Raw genomic sequence first — 18,859 nt, forward strand, 5'->3', positions numbered from 1 at the left:
AGAGTAGACATTTGGAATTATCTGCATTTGAGAAAGTGGGACAGCAGAAGACTCACTTGGGGCAGCAGCACACTCTCCATCATGACTTCTCTTGGGGGATGCTCCTGGACGTTCATACTAGTGTGAGATAGGATAAGCACTCTAAACAACTGGATATACAACTCTTCAGTCTCTACAACATCTTCACTAGTGTTTAAGCACCACCAGGATTCTGTCTATGTTTCCCAAGATTTCAGTGCAGAAACATGCAAAGTGACATCCTCAGTTTGACTTGCAAGAAAATGGCAAATTCTGTAGCCGGAATCAATTAAGCAAAGGAAGCAAACTTGCATATCTACTTATTCTGCATATTTTTATTCAGTGAACATTACTATGGGCAGAATAGTTGTGCTAGTGCAAAGGTTAGTGCTAGTGCAATGTGATTCCCCTCTCTTCATGACCCCATATCTGCTCTAGAAGGTTTGGGGAAACCTCAGAACAGATCTAGGGGGCATGTGGGAGAGGGCGATGGGGGGGATTAAGTTCAGTTGCACAAGGAGAAATCCTTGAGCTGATGGAACATTTTGTTGCATGCTACATAGAATATAACCCTATGAATATTTATAATAGCTGTGTAACCACTTGCCTGCATCCAATGAAATGCTAATGCAGACGTACCTTGGAAGTGGAACGGAATCCGTTCCGGAAGTCTGTTCAACTTCCAAAACGTTCAACTTCCAAGGCACAGCTTCTGATTGGCTGCAGGAGTGTCCTGCAGCCAATCGGAAGCCGCAGAAGCCGTGCCGGACGTTCAGCTTCCAAAATCATTCGAAAACCAGAACAATCACTTCTGGTTTTCGATCGTTCGGGAGCCAAAACGTTCGAGTTAACAGGCATTCGGCTTTCAAGGTTCCGCTGTACCAGACAAGCTACATTATTTCTAATTATTTGTTATTGGGATGTCAGCACAAGAATTAGCAGTGGACATACTGGCTGTGTTTGCACATTATGTTAAACCAATTTATGTTTAATAACTGTTTAATGTGAACAAGCAGCATTGTAGTGAACACTGCTTTAAAATCACCACCGCTCCTCCCCCACCAGACTGGGCGGGAGAAACAAACCACAAAGATTGGCTTGTCATCTTATCTGAAGCTGGGCACATGGTTTGTTTCCACCAAATAAACCATGAGCAGTAAGCAAAGAAATATATTTTTTTGCTACTGCTTGTGGCTTGTTTAGAGCAGCCTTTCTCAATTGTGGGTCCACAGCTCACATCCCTAGCTAGCTCGTCAGAGATGATAGGAGTTGTAGTTCAACATCATCTGGGGACCCAAGGCTGAGGAAGGCTGGTTTGGGGAGAATCACATCATGGGCCTGGGTTTGGATGACATGACAAGTCAAAGTTTTCACTTTGTTGTTCCCAGGGCACAATGACTGGGAGTGTGGGAGAAGCAAAGCAGGAATTTCTGAGTACTTCTGTATGAGGACATTGCAAATCTGTGTCAAACTAGAGTTAAACATGATTTAATGTGATCTGTGAACCAGACAGTGTGACAGAGGTTGCTGCTATCTTAAACATACTTGCAAACAGCAGCCAAGGTCTTCATGAAAAAGAGACTGCTAATAATCAAAGTGAGATCAAATCTTGAAAAAGGAGATGTTTCATACCACTGCACCAGAAGCTGGCTGAACTATCCATGCATATTCAGGGCGAATGAGCCGCAAACAATTAAGAGCTGCAAGGTAACAGTTTGCTTGCTTCTGCAGTCCAGAGCGGGTACGGACTTCTCTGCCAAGGCGCATTCCATATTCAAACATCACTGTTCCAGCTGAGGAAAGAAATAAGACAATACAACAGTCACCTCTTCCCCAACTGAAATATAACAGCTTCAGGTCAGAACAGGCTGTAGTAGGAAGTAGAAACAACTTGAAAATCACCTATAATCTAGTGGAGAGGAGGAGAAACTAACCAAAAGAGAAATTAAAATTTGTAAAGCTTCAGAGCTGGACACTAGAACAGGAGATATTCCTAATTTTAAAGGTTGTCAGTATTGAGGAAATAAATGAATGAAGTCAGGGTACAGCAGCTTTATATTAGTTTAACTGCCCTGCCTTCTCTCAAAGTAATCTGGGTTTTGCAGTTTAGCGTGGATGCGTATATAGCCTACACCGTGGTGTTCAGCTTTCAAAAACGCCCAATACTTTTCTATTATATACTTTTTCCATTCAACTAAGAACATATTCAGTAAATATATAGTTCCAATCATACACCTGGAGCATATATGCAATAGAGAATTAGTGGGCAGCAGAAGGGCTGAGCATCCTCTCACATACCATTCTCCCCTGCAAATACTCCCCCCTTCATGGCCCTCACATTACTGTTTATCACAGAAACATGGGGTTTAGGACTTGCTTTTCTAATCCTCTAGCACAGGGGTCTGCAAGGTTTACCTCGCCTGGGCCAGTTCACTCCAGTGGAGATCCCACCATGGACCGGATCGTGTGTGCATGCCCACAATTTCTGGTGTCTGTGCATGCGCAGACACAAATTCCAGCGTTGCAGAAGTGAGTCCCTGCGCCACGCTGGTTTAGCGCAGTGCGCAGGGTCTTGCCGAGCAGGTGGCTCAGTTCGGGGGTGGCTTGTGGGCCGGTTAAACAACCCCCGTGGGCCACTTGTGGCCCATGAGCCTTAGGTTGCCGACCCCTGCTCTAGCACAGATTAGCTATCATGCGGCACTCTTTCACCACATGCACAGACTGCTCATTAATGGGAAATAAATCATCATCTGATTCAATGCCACAAGAATTGACATTTTAACAGGTGGGGCAATTTTCTCTTTTATATAATCTGTCATACCTTTCCGGTAATTATGGCGATAAACGTGGAAAGCATATAGCAGCTCATAGTAATTATGTGTCATCAGATCTACTGCCCGAGCACGATATTCAATTATTCCCACAACCTATAATACAAACAACAGTTAGACATAGCTGAAGATTTCCTTATACCACTACCTCACTGCTAACAAAAGCAGACCATTTACCTCATTGTGGAGATTCACATAGGGGAACTCCACAAGATCCTGGAGCTGGGAGCGTTCACAGAGAACTACCACCAACTGCCGTAAACAATCCAGCTGCCTAGAAGGGAGAAAGAAAGAGGTAACTCTTTGCTATCATGGACTGTGAATTCTGTGGACTGGTTTTTCACATTTTAAAGCAGTGTACACATTTGAACAGTATATAAATGTCTTAAATTAGAAAAACACAGCTCTTTAGAACCTAGGCAATATTTTCAGGGGTTTTTAAAGAGCCAAAAACAAAACAAAAACAACCCCAACCACCTGTGGTTGGCACCTGATTCATAAAAATAAGGTATATCAGTGCCTAAAATATATGAAGTATTACCTGCTAGAATCTGGGTTATGGGTCATGGCTTCATATGCTTGACTGTTATGTCCTAAATCCAAATGGTGTTTGAAAATGCATGTCCTCAGGGTAGCCTGCAATACAAATATGGTAGTTAAGCCATCTATAACCAGCTGGAAAATTAGTGTGGTGGCACAAACAAATGCTGGATGAGAAGGGCACGCATCCCATAACAGCAAAACTTAATTCCTTACTTGGCTTCTCCAATCATCAGCTGCTTCTGTGATTGCTAAGGTGGCCAACTGAATGATCAGTTCAGGTAGACCCATGGTATCCAGAAGACGCAGAACCTAGGGAGGGGAATATACAGCCAAGAATGTTTTACCTGAACTATTTGTGAAAACGTTAAGTACATGTTATGCTAACCCTTCTACAAGAAAGGTTAAAAGCTTGGAAACAAAAATACCTTGTCATAGTACTGTAGCCGTGGGGTTGAAGCCATTTCAACATCCTCCGATCTAATTAGTCTATCCAAAAACTCCTCTTTTCCAACTTCTGAGGCTGCTTCACAGAAACAGTCCAGAGCCTGAAAGAAAAAAAGAACTTAAACCAAGGCTTGGGACAAATTAGTCCGAAGCACAGAATAAACTGGGATCACTTCCATATTGTTTTGCTACAGTTATCAATTCCATACTGTATGTCAGAGGTTGTCAAACTTTTTAGGCCAGTGGTTACATCTGGAATTCTGAGGAACTGTCAATAGCGTCAGTCCAAAATGGCACGCAGGTGCATGCTATGGTTATCAAATCACTACACGTTATAACTCAACATGGATACCACTAAAAACTATTACTAGGAACAGTCCATGCACACATACGCCCCCCACCCAAAGCTGCCACTGAAGGCCGGAAATGAAGAGCAAAGCATCTGACTCTAGGAAAGCAGTAGACAGATTCATCTGAATAAAGCCTAAATTGGTAACACAATTGACACTTATTTTATATTTTGCTCCTTTTTAGAACAAAGCTGTCTAATCTACAGCACTCTGCAGACATCAAGATCCTCAAAAGTAGCTGAGAATCTCTCACTCCTAGCTATGACTACTGTCTAACCAGCTTCTCTCCTTTTGTTTCTCAACTCAAACAATAAAATGTTTATCTGTTTTAGAGAAATAAGAATTTACCTTGTGCCCTTCTCCCATAACAAGGTAGCAGCGTCCCATCATAAAACAGCATGATCCCATATTCACATGGCACCAAGGTCCCAGAAAACGAATATATTCCTAATATACAAACATCCACTAATCAGACAAATCAATGTTATGTCTTACTTCCCACTGTACTCAGACAGACATTGTTTAATACACACCAATTAGAAAACATGAACAGGCAAGCAGCTAGGCTGGATTCCGATCTAGACATTTAGGCTTGGAGCCTCTGTTCCTGTGAGATTAACTCTGTTCACAGGATACTCCCCGTGGTATAGTGGGGAGAGAAGAGAGGCATTCTCAAATACCCCTGCCCCCCAAAAAACCTCTGCTCCATACCTTTGGGGGACCCTATAGAAAAGCATGGGAGTTTGTGCTGTAACTGTAGGTGAGGGGGGTCGGTAAAAATGGCCTCCCCAATTCAGCCAGTGGGAGCCTCTACTGGATTGAGAATCCCTTCCATAATATCCAGTTTTGATCCATTTGCCTGATTTACCTGGGCTACCTTTCAGTGAATATTATTATTATTATTATTATTATTATTAGGCAGCATGCACATAGCATCCTTCCCCGCATTTAATCCATTGCTTTGAACCAGTGCTAGCTTTCTTTTTGCCAATTATTTTTATAGATTTTCAAATTTATTATAAATCTTGCCAAATTAGTTCAATTTAATACAATTTCCCAAAACCAGCTTCCCACTCTCCTTATAAGACATGCCCAAGATGAACCCCAGTTGCTGCTCCTATTTTCAGTTAATCTCTAGATAACATCCCACCATATGTACCAATGATCCATCAGCTGCCTTTTGTTCCATGATCCATTTCCTGCATACAAAACTAGGCTCCTACCTGATCTACTTAAGTATTTTCCTTCTATCCTTTAAATATTAATGTAAAGGATTTCACAAATAAAGATCTCACCTGCAGTTGAGCATACTGACAAGCCCCCATCAAACATTCTGGAAAGAGGAAGTTAGGATTGCTTGGCCACCTGAAGACTGCATAAGGAATATAGGTTCTTGAATGGATGACAAGACCCTGGGCTTAATTTTATGAACTTCTATCATATCACGTCTTCCTCGCCTTTTCTCTTTTAACTAAAAAGTCCCAAACACCGTAATCTTTCTTCCTAGGGGAGTCACTCCACCCCCTTGATCATTTTGGTTGTCCCTTGACTGTGCTGTAGTCTTTTGGATGAATCAATACCACGCACAGCAGCTCCTCACATGTACAATCATAGGGATGCATGGGAGCAGGAGCTGGTTGGAGAGCGAGGCTGTAGCATGCAGAGTTGGAGGGCAGGAACAGAAAGGAAGAAGAGGAAATAGACAAGAGATGGGCAGTGCAGCAGGCTTAGTGTGAGGGAAGGAAGAGGAAGAACAGGAAGACGGGAGGCAAAAGGACAGACAGAGGGAGAAGTGCTTGGGGCTTCTCTTGTGCCTTCTGGTCCCTCCACTTCTCTCACACACAGTCTCATACCTCAGTCCTCTTTCCTTGCTGCCAACCCTCTGAAAGGAAAGGGAGGAAGGGGGGATTAGCAAGTAAGATGAACCATTTTTAAAAAAACAACAACACACCCAATAAACTGGGAAGAAAGGAATGGGGAAAAAGAGGGAAACTCACAGAGGAGTGAAAAGTGAATGTAAAAAGAGGAAGGAGGAGCCTCTAGATCAGGGGTTGTCAACCTGGTCCCTACCACCCACTAGTGGGCGTTTCAGGATTCTAGGTGGGCGGTAGGGGGTTGTACGGCACAAGCTGAATCCTCCTTCCATCGAGCACTGGTGAGCAGTAAGGAAATGTTACCATCAAGAAAGATGCATTAGTGGGTGGTCGTATAAAAAGGTTGACTACCCCTGCTCTAGATCATAAAATTGTGCCTAAAGTGAGGAAGCCAAGTCATGCCTCTGCAGCTATGGGCAGGATTTGGCTAACCAGCCCCATGAGTGGAAGCCCTGCACAAAGACTTCACACCTTGCCAACTGGGCTCCCCCCACAGGCACCCTCACCATTGGTTTGGTGGGGTCCTAGAGAACCCCCAGAAGAGCATGCAGGGAGGGAGGATATATTTGGCAAGCTGGAATGCTTGCACAGGAAGAACTGAATGAGCACAATGATGAATTCCACCCAACGCCTGTACTTTACTTGAATGAAACTGAACTGTAACTCCCTGCCATAGAGGAATCACTGGAGCAAAGAATTTCAGAAATTCGCAAAATGTCAATAATTGTCAGCTGGTTATGCCAAACTGTGCCTCTGTCTGCTGATTCCGCCCCTGCACATTGTGTTTGGAGGGCCCCAGTTAATTTTTATCCCAGGGGTAGAAAGTTTAAGAATCCCCGCACTAGAGGAACAGAAGAAAACTCCTGTCCACCGTTTCAAGCAGAAGCTGCAACTGAAGGATACAAGAACTGCAGAAGATAACTCAAAATTGCAGAAAACATTTGAGGCCAACTCAAACTTGATTCATCCAAGGCTGCGTTAGGTGGGAACAGTTGAGATATTATGTGTTTTCGGGCTACCTCCTGGAAGAACAGCTCCACGATAGTTTGAGGGCTGGACACTAAAACAGATTAAAAGATGTTGTCTGCATCAATATCTCTAAACAATGAGAAAATGCCATAAACATGTTTGGTACATGACTCTTCAATTTAATGGTTTCCCTAATACTAACTTCTGTATTCCACTTCTAATAAATCCAAGTGGGATGCAGGGAAGAAAGGCTGTAAACTTAAATGCCAATTTTTAGATTTTGCTTACTTAAGATGTACTTTGCATTTTTAGACACAACTTCTTTGACAGGTAAAGACTAGATTTTCTAGCTATCTATATAACTGTTGAGTTTGAAAAATCTAGGCATAGGAAATATGGCACGTAGGATACTTAAAATTTGGAAAATCCTAACAATTTTAAAATAAAAATCTAGCCTAATGACTGCAGGTAAAGGTGGCTGGGTTAATGTTAAAAACGGCCCCTGAGCTATAGCAGTTTAGGTTATCTGAGCAACGATTTCAGCACTATCTTGCTTTAAACTATTTTAACCTGAGCACTGGAGAACTGATGTCTATAAACATGATTAATCTTTTAGCAAAGCCTTGTATTGTCACTTTTAAAAAACAGTAACTGAACATACAACCAAAAAGAGACAAAAAGCTTTTAATTTCTTACCTAGCTTGAGTGGTGTTATAGCTGTAGAATCTGTCAGTTTTAATACAGAAAGATGCTGTAGGTTACATTCCCTGAAGAAACCAAGAAAAAATACTTATCAGACACAAAAGTCCTGAGCAGAACCTGCCCAAATTAGCTGCTTGCTATTATCAAACAAAATGCCTATTTTTCGCTAAAGGAAAAGAGAATGGCCATGCCTACTTCATCCATCATATTAATTACAAACTATAGGTAAAGAACTTACAGTTCATCAACTGGAACATCTGATGCCAAGCGTTGACTTGCCCACCTGATCAGGTAATATGATAATATCAAATGAGATGTGCGATGCAGCAAGTTCTGTTGAGTGTGGTATAGCTGGCCTCCGCCCAATACCTAAAAACACAACATAAGTGTTAGTTGTTGTTCAATAGCTGTCAATGGCCAAGTATTTTCACATTATTCAGAAAAGATGCAAAAATCCTTGTGGTATTACCCTCCCCTTCTCCATATAGACATTTATACCCCATTTTGACTTTTCTATAGCAATATCTTCAGGGCTATCCCTAAGCAGTTGCTAGAAAGGAGAAGAATGAAGCCAACAAATATTGAAAGCAAGATAGCCAAAGACAGAAGTGCTATTTTAAGTGGGTTGAATGGGACTGAAGGAAAATCAACCCAGAGCCTATCTAACTGAAGTAAGCAGCTGATGTTGGAAACATGACATTACTATCTGATCTGAATCAACTTAAGCTCCTTCTTGTTAATAAGGATAATGGCTTGGATTCAGATGTGCTGCTCTGTGACAAGATATGTTTTGGCCCCCAAGTTCTTTCCTGGCTGCCAAGAAAGTAGCTCCAGCAACACAGTGCACCCTGACAGCTAAGTGGTAATGTCCATTCAGCAACCATTGTAAACATTCCATTATTATTCAACACCACTGAATAATAATAACCATTCCATTATTATTCAATGTATGCTGTCCAGTTAATGATGCAAGGATTGTACTGCTTGAGGTCATACAGTCAACTTTGTTCCAATATACTCACAGTATCTCCAAGCCGTAGCAAGAGCTGCTGTAAAATCAACAAGTCCCGACAAAGCAAAAAGCGAGTCATGGACATCTTGTACACACACCGACACACCATGTTTACTGTTGTGCTACTACCATAGAGCTGAGAGAGATGCATGCGCACATTTAAGGGTTGAACTGTAGAAAGAAAGGTGAGAAAAGGCAAAAATATATGCATCTATCGACATAAGCAGCTTTCACTTAATCAAAATGTTAGGGGGAGGGAGAGTAGAGACACTGTTCTCTCACCAATATTGAGTCCTCTTTCCATTTCCGCATCTGTCTCATAGTCCATTTCCCGGATAAGCACCCCAATGGCATCAATTGGGTTTTTGATCTCTTGCAATTTACTGTGAATATCCTCTATTAGATTCTCTCTTCAAGGAAACCAGCAAAATGTGTTAGGCTTCATAAAATATATTGAGAATTTATTCAGTTATGAGGGAGTAAACATGATACAGAAGATACACTATCCACCCTTTTAAGAATTATATGTAGCATCCTACAACTAATTTTTCCACACACTGTCTCATGGGCTATGACACCCTCGGGTTGAGGAACATGAAATTGTAAGATACAAGTAATCTGGAACAAACTATTGCAATCAGCTGACTGTAATTTGTACACTACCTTGAGACAGATTGTAATAGGCAATATATAAAAACTCTTCATAGAAAAATGAAGTAACAAAAACACTGTACAACTTTTGAATTTGTATGGCTACTTTTTAAGCACAGGGACCCTAGGGATTTTGCTTGTAGTGTGGCCTTGGTTCAAACTGTCTTGGGCCTCAGCTGGAGATATACAGTGTTTTACCTGTCTGAGGGGAACAGTGAGATTGAGGACATTTTTAACAAAAAAAAGAAATTGAAGGCTGAATCTCTCAGCTCTGACAGAAAAATAACTTAGGCCTTGGTGTGTAACACCGCTCTCTTGAAGAAGGCAGGGCCTAAAATCTGGAAGGACATTTCTCCACAGGAAGGGATATCAACTGTGCTGCCTCTGCCCTCTGAGGGGAAGGAATAGTGAGCCGAATTTTCTGAGAACTACAGCTACTGGAACTTTGTGGCTAGAAATGTCAATCTCTCTCTCTCTCTCTCTCTCTCTCTCTCTCTCTCTCTCACACACACACACACACACACACTCTCATCCAATCAGCTAAATGCTGTAGAGGGAGTGAGAAAATCATTTTTTATCAATGGCCTACTTTGCTCATAGCGCATGCTTACGTGTCATTAGCAATCAAGTCATGAAGGATCTGTCCTGCAGCTCTCTCTGGCGGCTGGGAACGGCAGCAAGCCATTTCCATTGTTAGTGCCATCTCCACAGAAATTGATTCACCAATTAACCGAAGGCACTGAACAAGACTCACAAGATCATGAGAAAATTCAGATTCTACAATGAAAAGGTGGTGTTTAGAACTTATTTCAGAGTGTGTGTGTATATATATTTTAATCACAATAAAAAAGCCAAATATGCTGGAAAAGCAGGGATAAAACCAGTTAAGAATATACTTTATTCTTGCTTGCACATTCTATCCAGGGGCAAAACACAAAAAAATCACTTCATTAGTGCTTGCTAAAGTCAGCAGGACACCTAAGAAGCACCAAGAATGAACTTCCCTAGTGATGTTGCTCTCTAGTTATGTTACTCTCCCACAGTGCATGATTTTGAAACATCAATAGATTTAAAACTCTCAATCCAGCCTTTCAATTTATCCATTTACCCGCTGACATGAGGCAAGTGCTTCTAGGAAAGTGATCATGAACTGATTCCTTAAAAGTTCTTGGAGAGAGACGCACCAAGGTTATTGTTACCTGCTAGGATATAACTAACTGAAAATAACCAACATGGGCAGGAATCCAAAGAGGTGAGAAATTAGATCTATGAGCCCAGAGACCCTTTATGCTTACACTTCTTGAGCAAAAGCTCCACATGCTAACATGGTAAATTGCTTTTTTAAAACAGAGCAGGGTTACCAAAGCAGTTTATTTTCCATGTAAATAAAGTTTTGTTTTGAGAACCTGGAAGTTCCACTGCACTAGCGCAAGCCTGATGTGAGTGGCTTTCTGGATCCTGGCTATTTATCAGAAAAATAAAACACTTTTTTAAAAAATGTAAAGACTATGTTCTAAATTCTGCTCTGCCGACAACATCTTATAGTGGGTTTGTGCGCTCACTCTCTCTTACCATCTAAGCCAGTGCTCTCAACTTCATTCACCAGTTGTTCATCAAGCGAAAGGTAAAGGTGATCCATTAGGGAGCAGGGCACAAGAAAAGACAGGTATCCCTGTGTGGGGAGAAGATACACTCATCATTTAGTTTTCAAACACCACAAAAAGATGATTTACTTACATGGAAAGCTCAAAGCAACATTCTGAAGGTGAGGAAATACCCATAGCCAGAGTGGTCCACATTCTCAGCATCATAAATATTCAAAGATACAATGGCAAAATAGTGTACTGTAATTTAGGAAAAGCTCAAACTAGCTGTCTTTTAGCAGCTTCTGTGATTTTCAGATCCTTACTGAAACTACGGACCATCAGAATTTCTAACCAACATTTGTTCAGGAAAAAGTCCCATGTAAAACAAATAAAACATAAATTTATATCTGCCACATTTATTGCATAAAATTATAATTACACACTACTGAGAGCTCTTGAAACTTAAGTCCACAATAGTTAGGGTCATTGCCTGCCAGAGATGGACAGGCCCATTTTGCTCTATGAAAGAAATATCTGAAATTTGCCTCTTTCTAACCTGATTCTCACCTTTTTAAGCAGGCACACCATGCTAGTGCATTGATTCAAGAGAAGTGCAAGTGGGCGTGAGAGTTCTTCTTGGTACTGAACACAGTAAGCATAGAATTTTGACCAAAATTCTATTTGCAGCTGTCTAAATACTTCTTGTGAGAATTCATACTCAGTTACATTTCCTTGGAACTGGAAAACAAGAACAAAAACACAGACCGAAGGTTAGCTATCCAAATGAACAGTTCTGCTAAATCAAGGATGTTGGCTGCTAAAGGTAATTTCCTCCCTCTCCTCTCCCCATGTGCCCCCATAATTTGTTCTAGGGAGACACATATGGAAAACCTAACCCTAGCAGAAGTACTTCATTGGATTGGATACCACCCTAAAAACTAGCATTACAACAGTAGAGCATTGTTTGACCTATCTTAAAAGGAACATATAAATATAAGCACAATTATTACAAAGAACCAATGAATGAAGGTCATCCTGTTGAAGCAACAAGAGGGGCAAAGACTAAACGGAACTCTTACCTCATTTTCCAGAGCTATAGTAATTTCTTTTTTCAGCTCATCCCAGGACAGGTCTGTGAGGTGCTCAGCTCTTTGAGAAAATATCTAAGGGAAAATTAAAAGACGTTTCTCACCATTAAACCTAAAAGCACATAGTGCCAGGGCTTACCAGATCTCACACTTGAATTCTAACAGCATGCCAAGCAGTGTCAAAAAGAATGTTCTGTGTAGATGACTGCTGACAGTAGCCCACTGTAGCTGTGAACTGGCAGAGCAGAGCAGAGGAGCGCTCTGCCCTTCTGCCTCAAATGCCAATCTTGCCATTTTGTGCAATTGACTTATGAGTGTAAATTGTAATGGTTTTCCAGAAACTCCCCAACAAATGATGATGTTCCTGCTCACCTGTAAAGCTTTAAGCAAAGCCGCATTTGTGAACTGTCCAGGCATGAAGATGGCCTCTGCAAATGTTTCCTGTAAGAGTCAGCATAATTAATTATTCCCCAAGCAGATCATGTGATTCATTTTATTCCCTTCCACTAACAGCTACGTCCAAATATTGTCCCATGGCTATGTTCTAGCAACTGCTCAACTTCAGTTTAAATGACAATTTCCAATGTGCACTATATATTAACTATGTGAAATTGTTAATACATTAGAGGTCCACACATGCTGCCTAAACCTTGAAAGAAATAAATCAACCTTGAAACTAAGAGTAAAATGAAGTGTAGAAATTGATGCACTGTTCATTTCTGAAACACAAAGTTTTGAACAACAACAAAAAAAGGCATGCTGCTGGTGGCCAAAGGAATCTTGCTTTCAGACACTTTGGGACACAAGAAGCACCAAGAGTAATATCAAGCACGCACGCACGCATACACAGAGAGAGAACAAAATTTACACATCAATTAGTCAAAGCCAAAAGTCTTGCACTTCAGACAAAACAAAATGCATGTTTGACGCTACTAATCTAACAATGCCTTCTTTCAAAGATCCATCATTTCACTGGTCTTCCTTCTTAGCAACTCAGCACACAGATTTGTTTTTTCCATATATATGCAATGTTCATACTTTTAGGGATTCATACAAGTGCTACTCATCTGTGTTTTGTCATTCAAATTCATAATTAATTAATTTGAAGAACACACCCTTGGGTCCTGGTCATCTCTAATATCCACTTCTTCAGGTGGCAGGGGCTGCACAGAGACTTGGTTCCACTGACCTGCAACATTGCTAAAACAAGTATGGACCATTTTAGCCAACTTTACATTTATAGTTCAAAAAACATTACTTCCAAGTAGAATAAATATATATAACTATGAACAATTAACCATAACCAACATCTTCCATATTTTTGACCCATGACACCACAAACCTACAATTATAAACTAAAAACAGATGAATGAAAGTTTGTTGATGCCGGTTTCCCCTAAATGGACATGTGTGTATGCACACACGGAGACTATCATCATCCCCTCCCCTCAATGCCAAGTGGGATATCTAAGGGACTATATTTCAGCAGCTCTGCAGCTTTCCAAAACCAGTCGTTTTCCTCCCACCTACAAAACGGAGGGAAGTATTCCTGTTTCTGTGAAGCTGGCCCTGCCAGTCCAGTGGATGACCCTTCAAAACCACAACATTCCCAGACAATGTAGCTTCTGTCCATTTCTCCAAGATGGCTGACAAGTATAATTGCTGGCTGTTTCAACAAATAGTCTAAGAGCTCCTATGACATCTCAAGTCTACCAGGAGACAGAGAAATCTTTCCAATTTTCACCTTGTGTTGCCACTTCTTAGCTTAAACAGGTGTGAAGCATGAAACTAACTGCTTGAGCAAGCCTGCATGCTGCTCACAGCCCATCCTAAGTATTATAAACATGGCTCCCCTGATCTTTTGTCAACCTCCTTAGCCATCCAGAAATGCCTTGCGCAGAACTATATGGTAACTCCATGCTTCATCAATAGGTATCAAATCCTTGTTAGAAGTGCCAGCATAGTTTATAATTATTTTCTTTGAAGTATCTTTCTGCTTTCTCTTAGTGTTGAGAGCATCTCCTTTTTAATTTGGATTCAGGGCTTAAAATAACTTTTTCCTCACCCAATTTACTGCTCATGGTTACACCAGGGGTGGACAAAACTTACTGCTCAAAATTGATGTATTTCACAGTGGTTCTATTTTCATCATCATGCCAGAGTGCCCAGATCTCAGCAGTAGTTAAGGAAAAGTCAACAAGGGTCTCCTAAGTTAAAAACATACCACAACGAGTGGATTAGAACAATGAATATGATTTTCAAACCTAAATGTACTCAAGAGAATGAAACTAAATAACAACAGTACAATGGAGAGAACTTATATTTTGTTGAATCTATAAAAACTAATAATTTTTTAATTTATTACTAGCAGACAAATACTGGGGCTACACACAGAAGATCCCATGGATCAGAAGTAACTGAATATACAGGAGGCAGGAACACACATCCCTTTCTCTCCAACATCACATCATGTTGCTTGATCTCATATAGAATGGAAGATGGAATGGAAGACAGTACTCTACCGACCCCTATTAGTGCAGAGTGGATGTTTCTTGACAGACACATTCATTTTAATGTAAATCTTATTCATTCCCACCTGAGAAGTGAACAGTGATGATATGTGATCAAGACTATAGCGTTGACTCTCTGTGCTGACCAACTGGAAGACACAGAACTGCAAAAAAATGATTCTGTCATTAGTGAAAATAAAACTCTAAACTATTTTAGACAACCCTTATATTCCAGTTCTCTAATTATAATACCCAGTAGTAATGTAGTAATGGCACTAGACTGTGAAAATCAAGTTGAACAGATGCTATTTAAGTTGGTTGTTTTAGCACTCGTAGAGAAGAGGACATCCTTGACAATTAATTCACTTTTCAGACTTTCTCTTTCTGAGGAGAAGCAATAGGTTCCCTATGGAGATACCACAGGTGCATTTGAAATGGAATGCCTCCATGCCCAAGGCATAGGAGACATAGCACCCCTTTATGTAAAGTGTAATTTTGTCCTCTGCAGAACCTACATAGTGCTTTCCATTTCCTTTTTTCTGTGGCCTTCCTCACCTTACTTTCTTGTTTGCAAAGCTTGGAGATCTAAGAAAACTGATACAGAAAATTGGGTTTGGGACTCAAGACAGGAAATGCACCAATCCTGTATGTTGCATCTCCAAAAAATAGTCTCCACGTTCCCCACCCCCCCAAAAAAAACTACACCAATGAATTATCTGCCATAGAAGGAAATGAGAAATTGTTCTTCCCTGGAACAATGTATTTGATAAGTCCTTCTGAAAGCACTTCATCAAAATACATCTTATCAAGTATCAAGGAGCTATTATTTGCCAGCTTTTAAAGCAAAAGACATTTGAAATTGTCAGCAAGATCTTTTAATCCAGAATCAAAAGATATGTCATTTTGTAAACTTCCAGGACTGGACAAAACATGTTTAAAATTATTGAAGAAAACTTTTCTTATCCACATAAACTCTGAAACTGATGGGTCATACTAGTAGTTCCCTGACTCTCAACTTAACAGCAAATTAAAATTCTACGAATATAAGACAATTCAAGTACCTGTCCTTGTCTGGGAGCATGCAAGTATACACCAATGTAAAGCCCCAGAGTCTCAGAATAAGACAGCTGTAATCTGTGTCCAGTCCCAGCAGCAAGTCTTAGGTCCTTACTTACAGGCACAAATTCCAACATATCAGCCACCATCAGGCACATTTGATCCTGCCAAGATAAGAAGCCAGATAAGGAACACAATCTGCAAATGGGACAAATGCTTTAAACACACCTGCTAAAACAGCAGCTTGATATACTAGACAGATACTTTACCATGTGTTCCTTTACAGTAAAGGATACAGATCTGAAGGTTGTACATGTTCACAGCAGACCACAGAAAAGGTAGTTAATATAGCTTGCATATTCAAAGGGGCATGTTGCCGAAAACCAACATTTGGAAAGTATCATTAGTCATATGAATAATCAACCATCGGCAATGACAACAGTATTCTATCAGAAATTAGCATTTCACACTCACTTTGTAAGACCACATTCGAAGTTTATGATCCTGGTAGAGTGCAAAGAGGAGGGCATCATGCTCACGACAGTGGACAGACAAGCTAACAGGAAGCTCTGAAGGACCTTGGTCTCCTCTGGAAAATATTTAAACTAAGTTATAGATATAATAAACAAAAAAAAAAAAAAGGACAGAATTTACAAGAATTTAAAAGTTAGAAGTGCCAAATCTTCACCTGATGTCATGGTGACATCATATGATTGAGAGGTGGAGAGGTGGATTGAGAGGTGTCAAACATGTCCCATGAGCTATACGGGAGATAAGAATCTGGCCCACCCATCAGATTAGGTTCCCCATTCCTCGTTTATGGTGAAGCACTACCTTTTCATATAAAACCATACCCCTTTCAAGATAAAAGTTACAACATTTGCTCTTCTAAATATTCCAAGCAACCATCAATCACAATGCAGCCATTTAGCCTCCAAAGTTTGAGGGCATGAATTTGTCAGATTTCCGTTCCACACTTCCTCAGTGTATCAGAATTATCTCTTCACAACTCTTCTCTATGATAGGTTAGGCTAAGAGATAATGATGACCACCTGCTGAGTCACCTGGCTGAGTAGAGAATTTCTTACTTCCAAACCTAACACTAGTCACACAGGCTCTCTGAACAATAGCCATCATGTCTGGAAATAAAAAGGATGTATTGTTATTGTTTTTGTTTTTATTGTTCTGTTTATTCTGTTTTATATAAATTCCTAAACTTTAATAAATATATTATTAAAAAAAGGAAATAAAAAGGATGCAACCTTCTTACTAAAAAGTAGGGAACTGTGAAAAACAGTCAAACGTATACACTTCCTAACCACTGGACTATGGGCAGATTTGGAACACCTCTGCTACATGCAATTGTAGCTGAAGTACTGAATCCCAACAGCATCCCTGGCCTTCATACGGAAAAGAAAAGGCTGACTGTCTTCTGCAGGTTCCTATTCCCTCAAAACATGTTCATTCCTTTTGCTTTGTCCAGATCTGAGACGACAGGAACAACTTCAAGATTAACTTAATATGCTTGCTTAGAAAAGAGAGCCACCTAAGAAAAAGCACATTACACTTCCAATAATTAATTACACTTCTAGATCTGGCTGAAAATCTAGGTACAATAGATTTTAGTTAGCTCATTTGGTAGCTGAAAAGAAATATCCTCCAATGAATAATAGGCAGAGTGCTCATTCAAGCCTGCTCCAACTATGCCACTGGCTACTGTAGAGACTTCAAGAGTTCTGTTTGCCATCAAAATACTAGCCTGATAGCTGTTGGCATCCAACCTGTAAGCAAGCGCTGCATGACTGAACTCTGTTTCAACTCCACAACTAGAGTTGAAACCATTCCTAAAAACAAAACAAAAATGATTTATTAATAATGCATGCATATACGGCGCACAACAGTAACTAAATCAGATGAATAATCTTTCAGAAGTCCCATGTGGAAACATTCAAGACAAAATGACTACTGATTTGAGACATTAATTGACAGTGTCCAAAACTGCAAAAGCAGGTTCTGCTGCTGTCTTTGTTCCCTTAGTTTAAACAATTAGTACAGCACACACTTCTCAATTATAACAGTTTTGCGGATATGGGGAGTCAATTGCCTTATGCACATTAGAAAATATTTTAAACCTGCTTTAAATTCTTATTCGATGTGCAATTTCTGAGATTTATAACTGAAAAGCAAAGCAACTTTAAATAAATTATCTAGATCAGCTTCTATACTTACCATGAGTATTGTGAGGTGGCAGATTAAGGACAAAAATCCCACCAGATGCAGATGGCAAAGCAAAAAGTGCTCCTCCATCACTGGTAAGCCAAGCTGCTGAAGCAGTGGAATGAGTTGACAGACCAGGGATTGCAGGAATCACGCAATAGTTAAAAGGATCTCTTAAATGAACTTTTCCAACATCTGTGAAAACTGACTGTACATGACTTTCTGTGATCAGCTCCTATTAAGAAAATCCCCAATAAGCTTAGTTATCAATAAGAAATATAAATTTGAAGTATGAACATGGAAAAGTCAAATAGGAAATGCCTTTTCTATTCAAATTCCTCTTGTAACATATGACCTAGAAGTGTCTGAAAAATGGTATCAAAAGGAAACATTAGACAAAAGCAGTTTCTTCAGAGCAATCAAAGGAACATAGGAAGCTGCCTTATACCATGTCAGACTGTTTGTTCAGCTAATCAAGTATTGTGTATTTTGGTGGCTAAGATCTCAGGAACAGGACTTTTACATGATCTGCTCCTGTAATTCGTTTAATGGGAGACACCAGGGATTTAAGCCAAGACCTGGTGCATGCCAACAAGGGCTCTGTCAATGACCCTTCTCAGTGCATTTTATCTTAGACAATATTACTTTGCACTATCTATATGTTTTGCTCCATACCAAAATTTGTTCAACATGAATTTGCAACAATAAAACCATTTGAAAATTAGATTTTCTTTAATTTTCTATATAAAAAATGCAATCAAACATGTGGCCCAAAAAAAAATACATTACAAAAAAATAAATTACAGAATATTTCACAGCCCATTCCCAGAAAGGGTCAGTTCAGAATCTATAAAACCATATGTCCAAATCAGCAGCCTGCAGTTAGTGATTGCCCTTCAAACCAGAATCAACCCTTACACCATGAATGAGTTGGGTTCAAGGGTTAGCCATAGTTCTCCAGTTCAGACATCACAATCATCTATGATTAACACTAAATAAGAAAGAATC

At 40.1% G+C, this 18,859-nt stretch overlaps 1 protein-coding gene across 1 annotated transcript in view; it reads right to left on the minus strand.

The window, feature by feature from the left end:
• NUP160 (nucleoporin 160) overlaps positions 1-18,859 on the minus strand; it is a 34,440-nt gene that overhangs the window by 13,489 nt on the left and 2,092 nt on the right. Inside the window, exons 4-29 of the mRNA XM_083591323.1 lie at positions 17,864-18,086; positions 17,394-17,478; positions 16,109-16,223; positions 15,640-15,798; positions 14,665-14,742; positions 14,178-14,275; positions 13,184-13,268; positions 12,441-12,509; positions 12,060-12,143; positions 11,548-11,718; positions 10,967-11,066; positions 10,006-10,171; positions 9,026-9,153; positions 8,754-8,914; positions 7,970-8,100; positions 7,726-7,796; positions 6,964-7,120; positions 5,482-5,551; positions 4,535-4,633; positions 3,818-3,937; positions 3,606-3,701; positions 3,391-3,485; positions 3,027-3,123; positions 2,840-2,945; positions 1,651-1,811; positions 57-117 (exon numbers count right to left, since the gene is read on the minus strand). Coding sequence (XP_083447449.1) covers positions 57-117; positions 1,651-1,811; positions 2,840-2,945; positions 3,027-3,123; positions 3,391-3,485; positions 3,606-3,701; positions 3,818-3,937; positions 4,535-4,633; positions 5,482-5,551; positions 6,964-7,120; positions 7,726-7,796; positions 7,970-8,100; positions 8,754-8,914; positions 9,026-9,153; positions 10,006-10,171; positions 10,967-11,066; positions 11,548-11,718; positions 12,060-12,143; positions 12,441-12,509; positions 13,184-13,268; positions 14,178-14,275; positions 14,665-14,742; positions 15,640-15,798; positions 16,109-16,223; positions 17,394-17,478; positions 17,864-18,086 — 2,986 coding nt within the window. The remainder of the gene's footprint in view (positions 1-56; positions 118-1,650; positions 1,812-2,839; positions 2,946-3,026; positions 3,124-3,390; positions 3,486-3,605; positions 3,702-3,817; positions 3,938-4,534; positions 4,634-5,481; positions 5,552-6,963; positions 7,121-7,725; positions 7,797-7,969; positions 8,101-8,753; positions 8,915-9,025; positions 9,154-10,005; positions 10,172-10,966; positions 11,067-11,547; positions 11,719-12,059; positions 12,144-12,440; positions 12,510-13,183; positions 13,269-14,177; positions 14,276-14,664; positions 14,743-15,639; positions 15,799-16,108; positions 16,224-17,393; positions 17,479-17,863; positions 18,087-18,859) is intronic.

The sequence above is a fragment of the Podarcis filfolensis genome (genome assembly GCF_964270895.1).
Source record: "Podarcis filfolensis genome assembly, chromosome: 1".
Classification (NCBI taxonomy): Eukaryota; Metazoa; Chordata; class Lepidosauria; order Squamata; family Lacertidae; genus Podarcis; species Podarcis filfolensis.